Source organism: Oncorhynchus clarkii, chromosome 16 (assembly GCF_045791955.1).
Source record: "Oncorhynchus clarkii lewisi isolate Uvic-CL-2024 chromosome 16, UVic_Ocla_1.0, whole genome shotgun sequence".
Lineage (NCBI taxonomy): Eukaryota > Metazoa > Chordata > Actinopteri > Salmoniformes > Salmonidae > Oncorhynchus > Oncorhynchus clarkii.
In genome coordinates, this window is record NC_092162.1 from 75,240,972 (window position 1) to 75,262,804 (window position 21,833).

At 45.9% G+C, this 21,833-nt stretch overlaps 1 protein-coding gene across 1 annotated transcript in view; it reads right to left on the reverse strand.

Annotated features, from left to right (window-relative positions):
* LOC139369015 (inhibitor of nuclear factor kappa B kinase regulatory subunit gamma) overlaps nt 1-12,920 on the reverse strand; it is a 37,534-nt gene extending 24,614 nt beyond the window's left edge. The window contains exons 1-6 of the mRNA XM_071108587.1: nt 12,662-12,920; nt 7,244-7,386; nt 6,843-7,108; nt 1,733-1,906; nt 1,586-1,644; nt 1,467-1,514 (exon numbers count right to left, since the gene is read on the reverse strand). Coding sequence (XP_070964688.1) covers nt 1,467-1,514; nt 1,586-1,644; nt 1,733-1,906; nt 6,843-7,108; nt 7,244-7,382 — 686 coding nt within the window. The 5' untranslated portion in view covers nt 7,383-7,386; nt 12,662-12,920. The remainder of the gene's footprint in view (nt 1-1,466; nt 1,515-1,585; nt 1,645-1,732; nt 1,907-6,842; nt 7,109-7,243; nt 7,387-12,661) is intronic.
* Between the last annotated feature and the right edge of the window lie 8,913 nt (nt 12,921-21,833).

The following is a 21,833-nucleotide window of genomic DNA, read 5'->3' on the forward strand; positions in this document are numbered from 1 at the left end:
ACACCACACACACAGGGACACCACACCACACCACACACAGGGACACCACACCACACCACACACAGGGACACCACACCACACCACACACAGGGACACCACACCACACACACAGGGACACCACACCACACACACAGGGACACCACACCACACCACACACACACCACACCACACCACACACACAGGGACACCTCACCACACCACACACACAGGGACACCTCACCACACCACACACACAGGGACACCACACCACACCACACACACAGGGACACCACACCACACACACACACACACACAGGGACACACACACACACACAGGGACACACACACACACACCACACACAGGGACAACACACCCACACACAAACAGGGACACCACACCACACACAGGGACACCACACCACACACACAGGGACACCACACCACACACACAGGGACACCACACCACACACACAGGGACACCACACCACACACACACAGGGACACCACACCACACACGGGGACACCACACCACACACAGGGACACCACACACAGGGACACCACACCACACGGGGACACCACGCCACACACAGGGACACCACATCCACACACAGGGACACCACACCACACACAGGGACACCACACCACACACACACACACACCACACCACACACACACACACAGGGACACCACACACAGGGACACCACACCACACACAGGGACACCACACCACACACAGGGACACCACACCACACACACAGGGACACCACACCACACACACAGGGACACCACACCACACACACAGGGACACCACACCACACACAGGGACACCACACCACACACACAGGGACACCACACCACACACACAGGGACACCACACCACACACACAGGGACACCACACCACACACACAGGGACACCACACCACACACACAGGGACACCACACCACACACACAGGGACACACCACACCACACAGGGACACCACGCACAGGGACACCACACACAGGGACACCACACCACACGGGGACACCACACCACACACAGGGACACCACATCCACACACAGGGACACCACATCCACACACACAGGGACACCACATTCACACACACAGGGACACCACACCACACACACACACGGGGACACCACACACACACACGGGGACACCACACCACACACAGGGACACCACACACAGGGACACCACACCCACAGGGACACCACACCACACGGGGACACCACACCACACACACAGGGACACCACACCCACAGGGACACCACACCCACAGGGACACCACACCCACACACAGGGACACCACACCCACACACAGGGACACCACACAACACCACACACAGGGACACCACACAAACGAACACCACACCACACAAACGGACACCACACCCACACACACACACAGGGACACCACACATAGGAACATATTTAGGATCACAGGTCATAACCACTACAAGGCAGAATAGTGAGACACACTTACCTGCCCTGTGTGGCTTGAAGCTGCTCTGTGAGTTTGGCCAGGTGGGAGCTGAGGAGACAGGAAGCAGACATCAACACACTGCAGGAAGTGATGCTGACTGTCAGAAAATGATATCATACCTGTCAGAGGAGGGCGGGGCATCAGAACGCTGAACCGTTTCCTCAGTAACACCACAACTCTAAGGAACACAATTATAGTCCCCAGTAAGACTTCACATTTCCAAGCTATCATTTCTTCACAGAATGACCGTAACACCACACACACACCAGTTTGGTTCGGAGCTGCTCAACCGAGCGATGAAGGTAGTCTCTCTCTCTCTCTCCCTCCTCCCTCTCTTTCTCCAGCTCTTCATTCCTCCTCCTCAGATCTCTCATCCCTTCTTCAAACTCCTCTTTGTGGCTCTTCAGCAGCTGGAGAAAGTCGTTCCCTCCTCCTACAGGCTAGAGAAAGAGACAGGAAGTTGATAGATAGTATATCTCCATGTTGCCATAGAAACAACAAGCTTGTATTGAAATAAGGAGTGAGGGAGAACCAGAAGCTAAAACAAAAGAAAAGCACGACTTCAGGTTAACCACTAATTACACAGAGCGAGAGAGAGGCCATCTAAGAGGCAGAGAGGTGATTGGTGAGATCAGGAACACGTGGGCGGGACTGGGGAGGGTACTTCTCATGGAGCAAAATGTAACCTTTATGTAACTGGGCAAGTCAGTAAGAAACAAATTGTTATTTACAATGACGGCCTACACCGGCCAAACCCTGACGACGCTGGGCCAATTGTGCTCCGCCCTGTGGGACTCCCAGTCAGGGCCGGATGTGACACAGCCTTGGCTGAACACACTGTGGGACTCCCAGCCTTGGCTGAACACACTGTGGGACTCCCAGCCTTGGCTGAACACACTGTGGGACTCCCAGCCTTGGCTGAACACACTGTGGGACTCCCAGCCTTGGCTGAACACACTGTGGGACTCCCAGCCTTGGCTGAACACACTGTGGGACTCCCAGCCTTGGCTGAACACACTGTGGGACTCCCAGCCTTGGCTGAACACACTGTGGGACTCCCAGCCTTGGCTGAACACACTGTGGGACTCCCAGCCTTGGCTGAACACACTGTGGGACTCCCAGCCTTGGCTGAACACACTGTGGGACTCCCAGCCTTGGCTGAACACACTGTGGGACTCCCAGCCTTGGCTGAACACACTGTGGGACTCCCAGCCTTGGCTGAACACACTGTGGGACTCCCAGCCTTGGCTGAACACACTGTGGGACTCCCAGCCTTGGCTGAACACACTGTGGGACTCCCAGCCTTGGCTGAACACACTGTGGGACTCCCAGCCTTGGCTGAACACACTGTGGGACTCCCAGCCTTGGCTGAACACACTGTGGGACTCCCAGCCTTGGCTGAACACACTGTGGGACTCCCAGCCTTGGCTGAACACACTGTGGGACTCCCAGCCTTAGCTGAACACACTGTGGGACTCCCAGCCTTGGCTGAACACACTGTGGGACTCCCAGCCTTGGCTGAACACACTGTGGGACTCCCAGCCTTGGCTGAACACACTGTGGGACTCCCAGCCTTGGCTGAACACACTGTGGGACTCCCAGCCTTAGCTGAACACACTGTGGGACTCCCAGCCTTGGCTGAACACACTGTGGGACTCCCAGCCTTAGCTGAACACACTGTGGGACTCCCAGCCTTGGCTGAACACACTGTGGGACTCCCAGCCTTAGCTGAACACACTCCCTTCACACGTTTCTTTTACCAACCGTGTGGGTACCAAAAAATTTATTCCAATGAAACATTTCCCTAACCCAAACCTCTAACCCAAACCTCTAACCCAAACCCTTTGGAAATAAACCTTTCCTTGTTTTACCTCTGGTTTTCTGGTCCCCACAAGGATAGTAAAACCAAACACACTCCCTTCAAACACACAGAAGTAAAAAACAAGTGAGCATACCCACGGAATCTCGCTGTCACAACAGTATGTGGACACCCCTTCAAATGAGTGGATTGGGCTATTTCAGCCACACCCGTTGTTGACAGGTGTATAAACTCGAGCACACAGCCATGCAATCTCCACAGACAAACATTGGCAGTAGAATGGCCTTACACTACATGATCAAAAGTGTGTATCTTGGAATTTACACTGTTCTATGTATTAGACCTAGATACTGTGTGTGTGGTTTCACATGTATGTATTTCAGTCGTTAGCTAATAATGTTCTGTGCTATGCATTATGTCATGTTGACCCCAGGAAGAGTAGCTGAGACTTTGCAGTGGCTAATGGGGATCCTAATCAATACCAAATCCAGATTTGTCCGTCGGACTGCAAGATGGTGAAGCGTGATTGATCACTCTAGAGAACGCTCCAGAGTCCAATGGCGGCGAGAGCTTTACACCACCGTCCAGTCGACGCTTGGCATTGAGCATGGTGATATTAGGATTGTGTGCGGCTGCACGGGCTATGGAAACCCATTTCATGAAGATCCTGACAAAACAGTTATTGTGTCGATGTTGCTTCCAGAGGCAGTTTGGAACTCGGTAGTGAGTGCTTTTTAAGCGGAACGGGCTTCAGCACTCGGCGGTGCCGTTCTGTGAGCCTGTTCCACTTTCCGGCTGAGCCGTTGTTGTTCCGAGACGTTTCCACTTCACAAAACTATGAAATAAAACATATGGAATCACGTAGTAACCAAAAAAAAAAAAAAAGTGTTAAACTAATCTAAATATATTTTGGATTCTTCAAAGCAACTAAATAGCTACCCTTTGCCTTGATGACAGCTTTGCACACTCTTGGCATTCTCTCAACCAGCTCCATGAGGAATGCTTTTGCAACAGTCTTGAAGTAGTTCCCACATATGCTGAGCACTTGTTGACTGCTTTTCCTTCACTCTGCGGTCCAACTCATCCCAAACCATCTCAATTGGGTTGAGGTCAGGTGATTGTGGAGGAAAGGTCATCTGATGCAGCACTCCATCCCTCTCCATCTTGGTCAAATAGCCCTTACACAGCCTGGAGGTGTGTTGTCATTGTCCTGTTGAAAAACAAATGATAGTCCCACTAAGCGCAAACCAGATGGCATGGCATAACGCTGCAGAATGCTGTGGTAGACATGCTGGTTAAGTGTGCCTTGAATTCTAAATAAATCACTGACAGTGTCACTAGCAAAGCACCCCCACACCATCAGACCTCCTCCTCCATGCTTCACGGTGGGAACCACACATGCAGAGATCAACCGTTCACCTACTGTGTCTCACAAAGACAAGGCGGTTGGAACCAAAAATCTCAATTTTGGACCCATCGGATCAAAGGACAGATTTCCACAGGTTTAATGTCCATTGCTCGTGTTTCTTGGCCCAAGCAAGTCTCTTCTTATTATTGGTGTCCTTTAGTAGTCGTTTCTATGCAGCAATTCAACCATGAAGGCCTGATTCACACAGTCTCCTCTGAACAGTTGATGTTGAGATCTGTCTGTTACTTGAACTATGTAAAGCATTTATTGGGCTGCAATTTCTGAGGCTGGTAACTCTAATGAACTTATACTCAGCAGCAGAGGTAACTCCGTCTCTTCCTTTCCTGTGGTGGTCCTCATGAGAAACAGTTTCATCATAGCGCTTGATGGATTTTGCGACTGTCCTTGAAGAAACTGTCAAAGTTCTTGAAATGTTCTGTATTGACTGACCTTCACGTCTTAAAGTAATGATGGACTGTCATTTCTCTTTGCTTATTTGAGCTGTTCTTGCCATAATATGGACTTGGTATTTAACAAAATAGGACTATCTTCTGTATATCCCCCTACCTTGTCACAACACAACTGATTGGCTCAAACGCATAAGGAAGGAAATAAATTCCACAAATTAACTTTGCCTGTTAATTGAAATGCATTCCACCTCATGAAGCTGGTTGAGAGAATGCCAAAAGTGTGCAAAGCTGTCATCAAGGCAAAGGGTGGCTATTTGAAGAAAAAATATTTTGATTTGTTTAACACTTTTTTTACTTACTACATGATTCCATGTGTCATTTTATAGTTTTGATGTCTTCAATATTATTATACAATGTAGAAAATAGTACAAATAAAGAAAAACCCTGCAATGAGTAGGTGTGTCCAAACTTTTGGCTGGTTCTGTAAATACAGAGCATTCGGAAAGTATTCAGACCCCTTGACTTTTTCTATATTTTATAACGTTACTGCCTTTTTCTAAAATGGGTTAAATTATTTATTTTCCTGATCAACACACAATACCTCATAATGACATCACAATACCCCATAATGACATCACAATACCCCATAATGACATCACAATACCTCATAATGACATCACAATACCTCATAATGACATCACAATACCCCATAATGACATCACAATACCTCATAATGACATCACAATACCTCATAATGACAAAGCAAAAACAGGTTTAGAAATGTTAGCACATTTATTACAAATAAAAACAAAGATACCTTATTTACATAAATATTCAGACTCGAAATTGAGCTCAGGTGCATCCTGTTTCCATTGATCATCCTTGAGATGTTTCTACAACTTAATTGGAGTCCACCTGTAGTAAAGTCAATTGATTGGACATGATTTGGAAAGGCACACACCTGTCTATAAAAGGTCCCACATTTGACAGTGCATGTCAGAGCAAAAACCAAGCCATGAGGTCAAATTGATTGTCCGTAGAGCTCCGAGACAGGATTGTGTCATGGCACAGATCTGGGGAAGGGTACCAAAAATTTTTTGCAGTATTGAAGGTCTCCAAGAACACAGTGGCCTCTATCATTCTTAAATGGAAGAAGTTTGGAACCACCAAGACTTTTCTTAGAGCTGGCCACTCTGCTAAACTGAGCAATCGGGGAAGAAGGGTCTTGGTCAGGGAGGTGACCAAGAACCCGCTGGTCACTCTAACAGAGCTCTAGACATCTCTAGTGTTCTCTAGAGTCTAGACTCTAGAGTTCCTCTGTGGAGATGGGAGAACCTTCCAGAAGGACAAACATCTCTGCAGCTCTTCACCAATCAGGCCTTTATGGTAGAGTGACCAGATGGAAACCATTCCTCAGTAAAAGGCACCTAAAGGACTCTCAGACCATGAGAAATAAGACTCTCTGGTCTGATGAATAAGACTATTTGGCCTGAATGCCAAGCGTCACGTCTGGAGGAAACCAGGCACCGCTCATCACCTGGCCAATACATTTCTAAAAACTTTGCTTTGTCATTATAGGGTATTGTGATGTCATTATAGGGTATTGTGATGTCATTATAGGGTATTGTGATGTCATTATAGGGTATTGTGATGTCATTATATTGTATTGTGTGTAGATTGATGGGGGGGGGGGACAATTGAATCTAGCTATATTCATCCCTCAATCTATCTGCACTGACCAGAGAGGATGCCATAGGTCCGTTGGTCTCCGAGCCATGGATGGGGCCGTTGACCAGCAGGCCTTGGTTCGCTCCAGGGTTGGGGGGGCTAGAGGGGCTGGCCAGGCTGGTGAGGCTATGGTTCTCCATGGCCAGTCTCTCCACTAGCGCCCGGGCCTCCTGGAAACGACAGCTGAGGAACTCTCTCTCTTCTCTAGACCTCCGCTGCCATTCCTCCATCTCCTCACAGCGCTGACGCAGGGCCTGGTTGCTGCGTTGCAGCGCCTCTACACACACACACATACATACATACACACACACACACACACACACACACACACAATCCGTGCCTCAATGTAGATCCAAATAGAATATTTGTATGTGTTTGTTTGAGTAAATGTGTGTGTGTGATTGAGTCCTACCTCGGAGCTGCTGGTTGTCTCCCAGTAGTCTAGTCACCACCTCATTGGCTGCCAGCTCAGCAGGAACCTGAAGAGCCACGTTACCCTCTTCCCCTGCCATCTCCCACTGCAGGGCCATGTCTGCCTGGGGCTGCACCATGCCGCTGAACATCATGCATCGTATTATATAGAAAACAAGAAATGTATACAGACACACCATCACTTCTGTACAGAATTACAGTATCTGCCTGTTGGCACTGATCCAATGATTCAAAGCTACTAGTACACAACACTAGGAAGGTTTCCATTCACCCAGGTTTATTCAACAAAAGCAATGTAGCAACAACAACAAATCATTGCAACATATGTAATGGAAAGGCAATATATATGTAGGAGCAATGTTTTAAAGATCGACAACAATTATATTTTGTCAAACTTTCTTTACAGCGACAATAAATTAGGATTGCAACATACTTTTGAAGGCACGTGATGTCATCACATAACAATAAGTTCCACTCCACATTTAATTCTAAATGCCTACTTCTTGCAAAAATCATTATTTTTAAAGTTAAAAAAAATATTGCCCTGACTTCCAAGAATGCCTGAATTGCTTCACCTTGTTTTTCTGGTTGGCTGGCAACTTTCACCATCCAATTATATCACATCTACAGGAGTGTACGTTTCACCATCCAATTATATCACATCTACAGGAGTGTACGTTTCACCATCCAATTATATCACATCTACAGGAGTGTACGTTTCACCATCCAATTATATCACATCTACAGGAGTGTACGTCTCACCATCCAATTATATCACATCTACAGGAGTGTACGTTTCACCATCCAATTATATCACATCTACAGGAGTGTACGTTTCACCATCCAATTATATCACATCTACAGGAGTGTACGTTTCACCATCCAATTATATCACATCTACAGGAGTGTACGTTTCACCATCCAATTATATCACATCTACAGGAGTGTACGTTTCACCATCCAATTATATCACATCTACAGGAGTGTACGTCTCACCATCCAATTATATCACATCTACAGGAGTGTACGTTTCACCATCCAATTATATCACATCTACAGGAGTGTACGTTTCACCATCCAATTATATCACATCTACAGGAGTGTACGTTTCACCATCCAATTATATCACATCTACAGGAGTGTACGTTTCACCAGCCAATTATATCACATCTACAGGAGTGTACGTTTCACCATGGTGACCACAGACCGTGGTGATACGTTGACACATGAGAAATACTAGAATATGGCAAATATTAGGTTGGACAATAGAACAAGTCAAAATACACCCAAGGCTGAAAAACAGCCAAAGAACATTGTCCGAGCTGGAAAACTAGTAAATGAAATTAAACAAACCTTCACAGAGTCTCTTCTGAATGGAGTGACGCTTATAATTACATTTACACTAAATGTCACAAAAAAATGTATTCCTTTTCATTTTCCCACTACAATCTGTTTGGACGAAACTGGGGAAAAAAACAAAAAACTTGAAGATAGTAAACACCCACCCATTGACAGTGTCAACTGTGCTTATGTCTGCGTAATGAGGAAGTAGGGAAAACATGAAAACTACTGACTATTTCTGGTCTATTGTTCGATAACTACTGAGCTCGCTGCCCAGACTTAAATAATTACAAAGAGGAGACTCTCCTGATTAAATTGGTGTACGACTTGAAAAAAATCCAAATATACACAGTGTGATTTTTGGTGAAATAGACAGTCATACCCCATATAGGAAACAATGGGGCGACCTCCCAAGTTCCATGAGTGAAAATCTAATCTTGACATTTTAACAGCTTTCTATATTATTAACACCAGCTGTCAGCTGCCCACATTTACATCTTCAGAAAGAATAGACTATCCTGAATGAAATGGTGTAGAACTTCCAAACATTTTCTAACCAGTTTTATTTTCTAACAGTTTAAATCGAGGTGTTGTTCCACCTCATTAACTCACATAGAAGTTGCCCATTTCAGCATCGAGGACAATTCATGTTTGAGGTTTTACTGAGACGGAAAAACTTCTCTCTTCGAGGAGAGCCCACGCACTTCACCAATGTTTCTGCAGATCATGTATGCAGACGTGTGTCCTGCACGATTTGGCACATTTTCTAACCCTTGTTGTTCTCCGTACAAATAATAACTTTGGACATGTGTGCTTTCCTATCAAAGTAAGCTCCTTGTTTCCTGTATATCGTGTTGTTTCTACTGTAGCATGAAGTATGTATGTATCATAATGTATTTACTGTTTTAGTCACATTTTCAAGTACTGGTGACAAATAATGCATTCTGATTATTGCATAGATTATAATGGACACCTATGATGTGTGTAAAATACTTTTTTGAAGGTTGATTATAATGAGCTAATCCTAAACTATTTGGCAGCTGTGTGTGGCGCCAATGTTCGTTGACATTATACAATGCATTCTGAGGTCACGTAAACTTCTGTCAGACCAAAGATGTTATAACGACGTGAAGGAATGGTTCACTCATCTTTCAGGTAAACTGCCAGAAGTGAATGAAAGGAAGTGGATGATCGTAGACAACACACCCCCCCTTCAACATGCATATTGCAAACAGACCAAATGTATCTGGTCTCCTCTTATTATCTTTGGTTGGCACTAAAAAACAAACATGGCGGGCAACACAAACTACCCCATCGTCGGATTACTGTCGATTCTAGAAAGGGTTTTACTATATTATTTAGATCAATGTTGAGCTCACCTGTGATGTGATGAATTTGGAATAGTAATTGCTATTAGCTAATTCATATTGTAGTTTCTGTCAGCCGAGAGTTATCTAAATATGACGGATTGTATTATGTCAATATTTCCTCAGTTAGGACTAATGTTGCCTACATTTCTCGGTTTGGATGATTGTATTGTGTCAATATTTCCTCAGCAACTCATAACAACATAGCATGGTAGCAACTCAACATGATTTGATTTGACATGGTACAAACATTATTGGGCACAAAGCAGCCACAACAGTCAGTAAGGTAGAGACAACAATAAATCACACAAAGCAGCCACAACAGTCAGTAAGGTAGAAACAACAATACATCACACAAAGCAGCCACAACAGTCAGTAAGGTAGAGACAACAATACATCACACAAAGCAGCCACAACAGTCAGTAAGGTAGAAACAACAATACATCACACAAAGCAGCCACAACAGTCAGTAAGGTAGAGACAACAATACATCACACAAAGCAGCCACAACAGTCAGTAAGGTAGAAACAACAATACATCACACAAAGCAGCCACAACAGTCAGTAAGGTAGAGACAACAATACATCACACAAAGCAGCCACAACAGTCAGTAAGGTAGAGACAACAATACATCACACAAAGCAGCCACAACAGTCAGTAAGGTAGAGACAACAATACATCACACAAAGCAGCCACAACAGTCAGTAAGGTAGAGACAACAATACATCACACAAAGCAGCCACAACAGTCAGTAAGGTAGAGACAACAATACATCACACAATGCAGCCACAACAGTTAGTAAGGTAGAGACAACAATACATCACACAAAGCAGCCACAACAGTCAGTAAGGTAGAGACAACAATACATCACACAAAGCAGCCACAACAGTCAGTAAGGTAGAGACAACAATACATCACACAAAGCAGCCACAACAGTCAGTAAGGTAGAGACAACAATACATCACACAAAGCAGCCACAACAGTCAGTAAGGTAGAGACAACAATACATCACACAAAGCAGCCACAACAGTCAGTAAGGTAGAGACAACAATACATCACACAAAGCAGCCACAACAGTCAGTAAGGTAGAGACAACAATACATCACACAAAGCAGCCACAACAGTCAGTAAGGTAGAGACAACAATACATCACACAAAGCAGCCACAACAGTAAGTAAGGTAGAAACAACAATACATCACACAAAGCAGCCACAACAGTCAGTAAGGTAGAGACAACAATACATCACACAAAGCAGCCACAACGGTCAGTAAGGTAGAGACAACAATACATCACACAAAGCAGCCACAACAGTCAGTAAGGTAGAGACAACAATACATCACACAAAGCAGCCACAACAGTCAGTAAGGTAGAGACAACAATACATCACACAAAGCAGCCACAACAGTCAGTAAGAGTCTCCATGATTGAGTCTTTGAATGAAGAATGAAATCGGCGACATATTGAAAAAGAGGACAGGGACATGAGTTTTGTTTAGATTTAACTACTATTTTTTATTGGTTAACCATGACCAGAACATGTGCCAGCCATCGCTATCAACAACGTTTACCCAGGCGAACAGTGAGCTTGCCCACCAAGTTGCTAACCTTATTCTTATTATTAACAAATGACATGAGCTAAGCCTACAGGGTTAACGCGAAGCCGGCATTGTAACGCAGAACAATGGGCTGGGAAGTTGTTGCTCAGAGCTAATAGGAGTGTAACCCGCTGTGAAATGGCTTTGGGTGCACAATAAAAGCCTTTCAAGCGGTGGCGTCACTCGCTCTGAGACCTTGAAGTAGTTGTTTTCCCTGCTTTTGTGGGGCGACGGGTAACTGTTGTCAATGTGTGCAGAGGGTTCGAGCCCAGGTAGGGGCGAGGAGAGGGGACGGAAGCTCTACTGGTACAGGAGCAGGGTGAAAAAGGCCCTAAAACATGGCCTGGTTTTTTGCGATTACTTCAAAACTACGGCACGCAGCTGCGACATATGGTCATATTATTAAACTGGGCTCCATGTCAGATGCAGTGAACTAGTTTTTAAACATAAAAAAAAGTGTTACAAATATTATTCAATGAATGCGTTCTATCCATGCTGACTCCCACATGAGGCGAGAGGGCATACAGGCTGTCGCCAATGTAATGATCAACTTGTCTAAATGGGTTCTGGAAACACTTCAACCACTATATTTGTAATCAACACTGTTATGTAACGTTGTGTGTATCGTCATTACGTCCAGTTTATCGACAAACACTTGGTTCAATGGAAACGCACCCTTAAATTAAATTGTCGCCTATTTTCTACGCGAACTTTCTAAATAACAACAACAAAAACAAGTTACTGGACAAGTTAATGGAGAAACAGCCAGTCCTCTCGGAGTTAGCCAGCCTACTTTCACTTTCGCTTCTAGTTCCATCGTGGTGGTTGGTGATCTAGTTAGCTAACCTATCTTTACTTAGCAAACTCCCGCTAACTACACACCGTGGTAGCTAATGAAATACGGTCAGCTCGCTCGCCAACTAGTCATATAATGCCTATTAGCTAGAAAATCCGTCAACAACACCGTTCGACTGGTAAGGTTAGCTAGACTGACATGGGTAAATGCGGACTAGCCATGACCATCGCGTCAGCTAGTTAGCACAACAGTGGCTGGTCAATGACACATCTAGCTAACTTGATGTCAAGAAAGCTTACCTTTTCTCTGTAGCTCTAGCTAGCGTTAATCAGGCTAACAACGGTAGTTGATTAAGTTAATAGCTCTGGTTTGATTGTCGCAGACCAAGCGTATTTCCGCAACCGACACCAACTCTACGTTGTGTTTCTATTCAAATCTGGTAAAAAAAAATAAAGTAGTTCGAGCTGATAGGTCTCTTGACATTATGCTAATGCTAGCTGTCAAAGTGACATTATGCTAATGCTAGCTTGCGCCAGGAACTCCTACTTCCGCTCTGTCAGAGATGACGTCATCTTCTTTGACGTTTAACGGCGGCGGGCATCTAAATAATGTAATTACCGTCACCTACTGGACTGGAGTATAACTCCCTTATACTTTGCTTGAAAATAAATACCTTACCATCTAACACTACACTCACAACAACAGAAAATGTGTTACTCCACTATTTACATCTATTTAGGCCTACTTCAGGCCATAAATGCTAAAAATCCAATCTTACTGAAACATATATCAGTTGTTTATATCTCTATTCTAGTACAGATCTACTAGTCACACCACTCCTCTCAGGATCCCTCCCTCTGTTCTGGTACAGATCTACTACACCACTCCTCTCAGGATCCCTCCCTCTGTTCTGGTACAGATCTACTAGTCACACCACTCCTCTCAGGATCCCTCCCTCTGTTCTGGTACAGATCTACTAGTCACACCAGTCCTCTCAGGATCCCTCCCTCTGTTCTGGTACAGATCTACTAGTCACACCACTCCTCTCAGGATCCCTCCCTCTGTTCTGGTACAGATCTACTAGTCACACCAGTCCTCTCAGGATCCCTCCCTCTGTTCTGGTACAGATCTACTAGTCACACCAGTCCTCTCAGGATCCCTCCCTCTGTTCTGGTACAGATCTACTACACCAGTCCTCTCAGGATCCCTCCCTCTGTTCTGGAACAGATCTACTAGTCACACCAGTCCTCTCAGGATCCCTCCCTCTGTTCTGGTACAGATCTACTACACCAGTCCTCTCAGGATCCCTCCCTCTGTTCTGGTACAGATCTACTAGTCACACCAGTCCTCTCAGGATCCCTCCCTCTGTTCTGGTACAGATCTACTAGTCACACCAGTCCTCTCAGGATCCCTCCCTCTGTTCTGGTACAGATCTACTACACCAGTCCTCTCAGGATCCCTCCCTCTGTTCTGGTACAGATCTACTAGTCACACCAGTCCTCTCAGGATCCTTCCCTCTGTTCTGGTACAGATCTACTAGTCACACCAGTCCTCTCAGGATCCCTCCCTCTGTTCTGGTACAGATCTACTAGTCACACCAGTCCTCTCAGGATCCCTCCCTCTGTTCTGGAACATATCTACTAGTCACACCAGTCCTCTCAGGATCCCTCCCCCTTGACCCATCTTCCTCAGCATAGGTCAACTTCTGCACTACTCTAACCCTGGAAACCTCAACCTGCCTCTCTCACACGGGACATTTCTGATCCCCAGCCACATGGGCACCCCTACAGTTAACACATACCACTACTTTCCCCAATGCTACACATTCCTTTGTCTCATTCCCTTCAGCACACGTCTCACACCTAGGAACCTCCCTCCTACAAATCAAATCAAATCAAATGTATTTATATAGCCCTTCGTACATCAGCTGATATCTCAAAGTGCTGTACAGAAACCCAGCCTAAAACCCCAAACAGCAAGCAATGCAGGTGTAGAAGCACGGTGGCTAGGAAAAACTCCCTAGAAAGGCCAAAACCTAGGAAGAAACCTAGAGAGGAACCAGGCTATGTGGGGTGGCCAGTCCTCTTCTGGCTGTGCCGGGTGGAGATCATAACAAAACATGGTCAAGATGTTCAAATGTTCATAAATGACCAGCATGGTCGAATTATAATAAGGCAGAATAGTTGAAACTGGAGCAGCAGCACAGTCAGGTGGACTGGGGACAGCAAGGAGTCATCATGTCAGGTATTCCTGGGGCATGGTCCTATGGCTCAGGTCAGTTGAAACTGGAGCAGCAGCACAGCCAGGTGGACTGGGGACAGCAAGGAGTCATCATGTCAGGTAGTCCTGGGGCATGGTCCTAGGGCTCAGGTCCTCCGAGAGAGAGAAAGAGAGAAGGAGAGAATTAGAGAACGCACACTTAGATTCACACAGGACACCGAATAGGACAGGAGAAGTACTCCAGATATAACAAACTGACCCTAGCCCCCCGACACATAAACTACTGCAGCATAAATACTGGAGGCTGAGACAGGAGGGGTCAGGAGACACTGTGGCCCCATCCGAGGACACCCCCGGACAGGGCCAAACAGGAAGGATATAACCCCACCCACTTTGCCAAAGCACAGCCCCCACAACACTAGAGGGATATCTTCAACCACCAACTTACCATCCTGAGACAAGGCTGAGTATAGCCCACAAAGACCTCCGCCACGGCACAACCCAAGGGGGGGGGGGGGGGGGGGGGCGCCAACCCAGACAGGATGACCACATCAGTGACTCAACCCACTCAGGTGACGCACCCCCTCCAGGGACGGCATGAGAGAGCCCCAGTAAAGCCAGTGACTCAGCCCCTGTAATAGGGTTAGAGGCAGAGAATCCCAGTGGAAAGAGGGGAACCGGCCAGGCAGAGACAGCAAGGGCGGTTCGTTGCTCCAGAGCCTTTCCGTTCACCCACCCACTCCTGGGCCAGACTACACTCAATCATATGACCCACTGAAGAGATGAGTCTTCAGTAGAGACTTAAAGGTTGAGACCGAGTTTGCGTCTCTGACATGGGTAGGCAGACCGTTCCATAAAAATGGAGCTCTATAGGAGAAAGCCCTGCCTCCAGCTGTTTGCTTAAAAATTCTAGGGACAATTAGGAGGCCTGCGTCTTGTGACCGTAGCGTACGTGTAGGTATGTACGGCAGGACCAAATCAGAGAGATAGGTAGGAGCAAGCCCATGTAATGCTTTGTAGGTTAGCAGTAAAACCTTGAAATCAGCCCTTGCTTTGACAGGAAGCCAGTGTAGAGAGGCTAGCACTGGAGTAATATGATCACATTTTTTGGTTCTAGTCAGGATTCTAGCAGCCGTATTTAGCACTAACTGGAGTTTATTTAGTGCTTTATCCGGGTAGCCGGAAAGTAGAGCATTGCAGTAGTCTAACCTGGAAGTGACAAAAGCATGGATTAATTTTTCTGCATCATTTTTGGACAGAAAGTTTCTGATTTTTGCAATGTTACGTAGATAGAAAAAAGCTGTCCTTGAAATGGTCTTGATATGTTCTTCAAAAGAGAGATCAGGGTCCAGAGTAACGCCGAGGTCCTTCACAGTTTTATTTGAGACGACTGTACAACCATTAAGATTAATTGTCAGATTCAACAGAAGATCTCTTTGTTTCTTGGGACCTAGAACAAGCATCTCTGTTTTGTCCGAGTTTAAAAGTAGAAAGTTTGCAGCCATCCACTTCCTTATGTCTGAAACACATTCTTCTAGCAAGGGCAATTTTGGGGCTTCACCATGTTTAATTGAAATGTACAGCTGTGTGTCATCCGCATAGCAGTGAAAGTTAACATTATGTTTTCGAATGACATCCCCAAGAGGTAAAATATATAGTGAAAACAATAGTGGTCCTAAAACGGAACCTTGAGGAACACCGAAATTTACAGTTGATTTGTCAGAGGACAAACCATTCACAGAGACAAACTGATATCTTTCCGACAGATAAGATCTAAACCAGGCCAGAACTTGTCCGTGTAGACCAATTTGGGTTTCCAATCTCTCCAAAAGAATGTGGTGATCGATGGTATCAAAAGCAGCACTAAGGTCTAGGAGCACGAGGACAGATGCAGAGCCTCGGTCCGATGCCATTAAAATGTCATTTACCACCTTCACAAGTGCCGTCTCAGTGCTATGACGGGGTCTAAAACCAGACTGAAGCATTTCGTATACATTGTTTGTCTTCAGGAAGGCAGTGAGTTGTTGCGCAACAGCCTTTTCTAAAATTTTTGAGAGGAATGGAAGATTCGATATAGGCCGATAGTTTTTTATATTTTCTGGGTCAAGGTTTGGCTTTTTCAAGAGAGGCTTTATTACTGCCACTTTTAGTGAGTTTGGTACACATCCGGTGGATAGAGAGCCGTTTATTATGTTCAACATAGGAGGGCCAAGCACAGGAAGCAGCTCTTTCAGTAGTTTAGTTGGAATAGGGTCCAGTATGCAGCTTGAAGGTTTAGAGGCCATGATTATTTTCATCATTGTGTCAAGAGATATAGTACTAAAACACTTGAGCGTCTCTCTTGATCCTAGGTCCTGGCAGAGTTGTGCAGACTCAGGACAACTGAGCTTTGAAGGAATACGCAGATTTAAGGACACTGCTGCCACATAGGAACATCTAGGAACCTCCCTCCTACACACTGCTGTCACATAGGAACCTCCCTCCTACACACTGCTGCCACATAGGAACCTCCCTCCTACACACTGCTGCCACATAGGAACCTCCCTCCTACACACTGCTGCCACATAGGAACATCTAGGAACCTCCTTCCTACACACTGCTGCCACATAGGAACCTCCCTCCTACACACTGCTGCCACATGCCCATAAGCTTGACACCTGTAACAACGTAATTTATTTGGCACAAAAGCTCGTACAGATTAACATATATCCTAACATCTCTTTTTTGGGGGGAAAGACTCAACATCAAAACTCTAAATAACAGACTACGACTCTTCTGTTTCACCACTCACGCCACCCTGTCTGTGTTGCACCAAGCATCACAAACACCGGAATCTTCCCCTTCAGTTGGTCAACTTTCACATTTACCTCTATCCCAGTAATCACTCCTTTCAGTGGAGCTCTTTCCTTGAGAGCAAAACAATTCACATCTCTTGCCCCCATTAGTTTAACACAGAGCGCCTTCTCCCTCTAACCACCAGAAACACAAAGAATTATCACAAGACCACTTCTGGTTGCCCTCACTGATTCCACAGCACCCAACTCTGTTTTCACCCATCCTGAACCCACAAATGGATCAGCCAAGAGACATGGGTCCACTTTTTCCAAAAACGTCACTCCTACTAACGTAGAATCATCTTTAACCTGACCCTCGGTGTAAGCCTCGGGCTCTGAGAACTTCACCACACCTACCACCTCAGATACTTCACCCTCCTTCACTTCCATTCCTCCTCCTGTATTCAACTCACTCTGCTTACATTTTCTACCACTTTAACATCTCCGTTTTTTACACCATTTTTAAATGACTCGAGCTCACCTTAATCCTCCCTCTCTCTCTTAGACCTCCTCTTCCTCCCTCTCTTTCTTAGACCTCCTCTGCCTCTCTTTTCCCTCCATTCCTCCTCCATATTCCGAGTATATGTCTCCTTATGATAATACTGTTCTTCTCCTGACATACATCTTGATCTTGCCTTGTCAAGGGACGCCATTTAACCGGCTGTCACAATCTCTGTACAATCAGCACAAACCCCTCGAACCCCTCAACAATGCATCCCAATTGTAAGGTCAAGATGGCATCATGGCAACTAAGCTAGATTTTATGCTGGCTAGCTACGTCTTTTTACATTGTAGCCAATGCAGCAGCGTGACCAACTAGTGCTAACAATTCAGTGAGCAACTATCCCAGAATGGAAATATTTAACACAAATAACAAGTAAACAAGTAACATAATCGATTTTCTCAGTACCTGTTAGTGAATTAAGCTGCCATGACCAGATATGTTTATTTTATTATTTCATCTTTATTATGAGTCTCCAGCTTCAGTGATTTTTGCAACTCGTTCCAGTCATTGGCAGCAGAGAATTGGAAGGAAAGGCGGCCAAATGAGGAATTGGCTTTGGGGGTGACCAGTGAAATATACCTGCTGGAGTGCGTGCTAAGGGTGGGTGCTGCTATGGTGACCAGTGAACTGAAATGTATTTATTTATTTTTATTTCACCTTTCTTTAACCAGGTAGGCAAGTTGAGAACAAGTTCTCATTTATAATTGTGACCTGGCCAAGATAAAGCAAAGCAGTTCGACACATACAACAACACAGAGTTACACATGGAGTTAAACAAACATACAGTCAATAATACAGTAGAAAAATAAGTCTATATACGATGTGAGCAAATGAGGTGAGATAAGGGAGGTAAAGGGGGAAAAAGGCCATGGTGACGAAGTAAATACAATATAGCAAGTAAAACACTGGAATGGTTGATTTGCAGTGGAAGAATGTGCAAAGTAGAAATATAAATAATGGGGTGCAAAGGAGCTAAATAAATAAATAAATACAGTAGGGGAAGAGGTAAATTATAGATGGGCTATGTACAGGTGCAGTAATCTGTGAGCTGCTCTGGCAGCTGGTGCTTAAAGCTAGTGAGGGAGATAAGTGTTTCCAGTTTCAGAGATGTTTGTAGTTCGTTCCAGTCATTGGCAGCAGAGAACTGGAAGTAGAGGCGGCCAAAGAAAGAATTTTGGTAGTGACCAGAGAGATATACCTGCTGGAGCGCGTGCTACGGGTGGGTGCTGCTATGGTGACCAGCGAGCTGAGATAAGGTTGGACTTTACCTAGCAGCGTCTTGTAGATGACCTGGAGCCAGTGGGTTTGGCGACGAGTATGAAGCGAGGGCCAGCCAACGAGAGCGTACAGGTCGCAGTGGTGGGTAGTATATGGGGCTTTGGTGACAAAACAGACGGCACTGTGACAGACTGCATCAAATTTATTGAGTAGAGTGTTGGGGGCTATTGTGTAAATGACATCGCCGAAGTCGAGGATAGGTAGGATGGTCAGTTTTACGAGGGTACGTTTGGCAGCATGAGTGAAGGATGCTTTGTTGCGAAATAGGAAGCCAATTCTAGATTTAACTTTGGATTGGAGATGTTTGATATGAGTCTGGAAGGAGAGTTTACAGTCTAACCAGACACCTAGGTATTTGTAGTTGTCCACATATTCTAAGTCAGAACCGTCCAGAGTAGTGATGCAGGACGGGCGGGCAGGTGCGGGCAGTGATCGGTTGAAGAGCATGCATTTAGTTTTACTTGCATTTAAGAGCAGTTGGATTTACAGAAGGAGAGTTGTATGGCATTGAAGCTCGTCTGGAGGGTTGTTAACACAGTTTCCAAAGAAGGGCAAGATGTATACAGAATGGTGTCGTTTGCGAAGAGGTGGATCAGAGACTCGCCAGCAGCAAGAGCGGCATCATTGATGTATACAGAGAAGAGAGTGCTCGAGAATTGAACCCTGTGGCACCCCCATAGAGACTGCCAGAGGCCCGGACAACAGGCCCTCCGATTTGACACACTGAACTCTATCAGAGAAGTAGTTGGTGAACCAGGCAAGGCAATCATTTGAGAAACCAAGGCTATCGAGTCTGCCGATGAGGATGTGGTGATTGACAGAGTCAAAAGCCTTGGCCAGGTCAATGAATACGTCTGCACAGTATTGTTTCTTATCGATGGCAGTTAAGATATCGTTTAGGACCTTGAGCGTGGTTGAGGTGCACCCATGACCAGCTCTGAAACCAGATTGCATAGCGGAGAAGGTGCGGTGGGATTCGAAATGGTCGGTAATCTGTTTGTTGACTTGGCTTTCGAAGACCTTAGAAAGGCAGGGTAGGATAGATTTAGGTCGGTCTGTAGCAGTTTGGGTCTAGAGTGTCCCCTCCTTTGAAGAGGGGGATGACCGCAGCTGCTTTTCAATCTTTGGGAATCTCAGACAACACGAAAGAGAGGTTGAACAGACTAGTAATAGGGGTTGCAACAATTTCGGCAGATAATTTTAGAAAGAAAGGGTCCAGATTGTCTAGCCCAGCTCATTTTGTAGGGGTCTAGATTTTGAAGCTCTTTCAGAACATCAGCTATCTGGATTTGGGTGAAGGAGAAATGGGAAGGCTTGGGCAAGTTGCTGTGGGGGGTGCAGAGCTGTTGACCGGGGTAGGGGTAGCCAGGTGGAAAGCATGGCCAGCCATAGAAAAGTGTTTATTGGAATTCTCTATTATCGCGGATTTATCGGTGGTGACAGTGTTTCCTAACCTCAGTGCAGTGGGCAGCTGGGAGGAGGTGCTCTTATTCTCCATGGACTTTACAGTGTCCCAGAAGTTTTGGGAGTTTGTGCTACAGGATGCAAATTTCTGTTTGAAAAAGCTTGCCTTTGCTTTCTTAACTGTCTGTTTATGTTGGTTCCTAACTTCCCTGAAAAGTTGCATATTGAATACTTCGACATCCGGGAGGTCTTCAGTAAGAAGCAAGCCGCCACCCTTCCCCACCCATTGTCCATATGATTGTGCCATAGAACCCCTACCCAGCTCCACACCTCCCCGGGGCCATCTGTACTCCCTCTCAACACCTGAAGCAGCAGTCATGGACAGGTACATCCGGGAGTCACTGGAGGCTGGATTCATTCGCACCTCTACATCCACAGCTGGTGCAGGTTTCTTCTTCGTGGATAAGAAAGATTGAGGACTGCATCCTTGCATTGATTACAAGGGCTGAACCAGATTACGATCAAGAATCGTTACACCCTACCCCTGATGTCCTCCACCTTGGAGTTGGCCCAAGGGGCTCAATTTTTCACCAAACTGGACCACCGCAACGCTTGCAATCTGGTGAGAATCAGGAAGAGAGATGAGGGGAAAACTGCCTTTAACACCCCCAGTGGTCGCTATGAGTATTTAGTCATGCCCTTCGGATTATTGAATTCCCCGGCAGTCTTTCAAACATTGGTCAATGACACTCGGTTCGTCTTAGTTTACCTCGAAGACATCCTGATTTCTCCACGACCCTTCCGGAACACATTCTGCACATCCACCAAGTCCTGAGACGTCTCCTGCAGAGTCAACTATATGTCAAGATAGAGAAGTGTGAGTTCCACATATCCCAAGTTTCCTTCCTCGGTCACATTACCTCAGGCATCCAAATGGACTCCGTAAAGGTCGAGGCATTTTATACACAACTTTGGTGCTGTGACAGCGCTTCTCCCTGTCCTAACCCGCAAGGCCCAGACCTGTTGTTGCTGGACTCCCGAGGCTGACAAGGCATTCATAGAGCTCAAGGGACGTTTCACCTCCGGACCCATCCTCGTTCATCCAGATCCTACTTGTCCCTTTGTGGTAGAGGTGGACGCCTCGGACACCGGAGCTGGTGCGGTCCTTTCACAGAGGAACAAGGAGGACAAGAAACTGCATCCCTGCCTCTTTCTCTCCAAGCGGGTTCT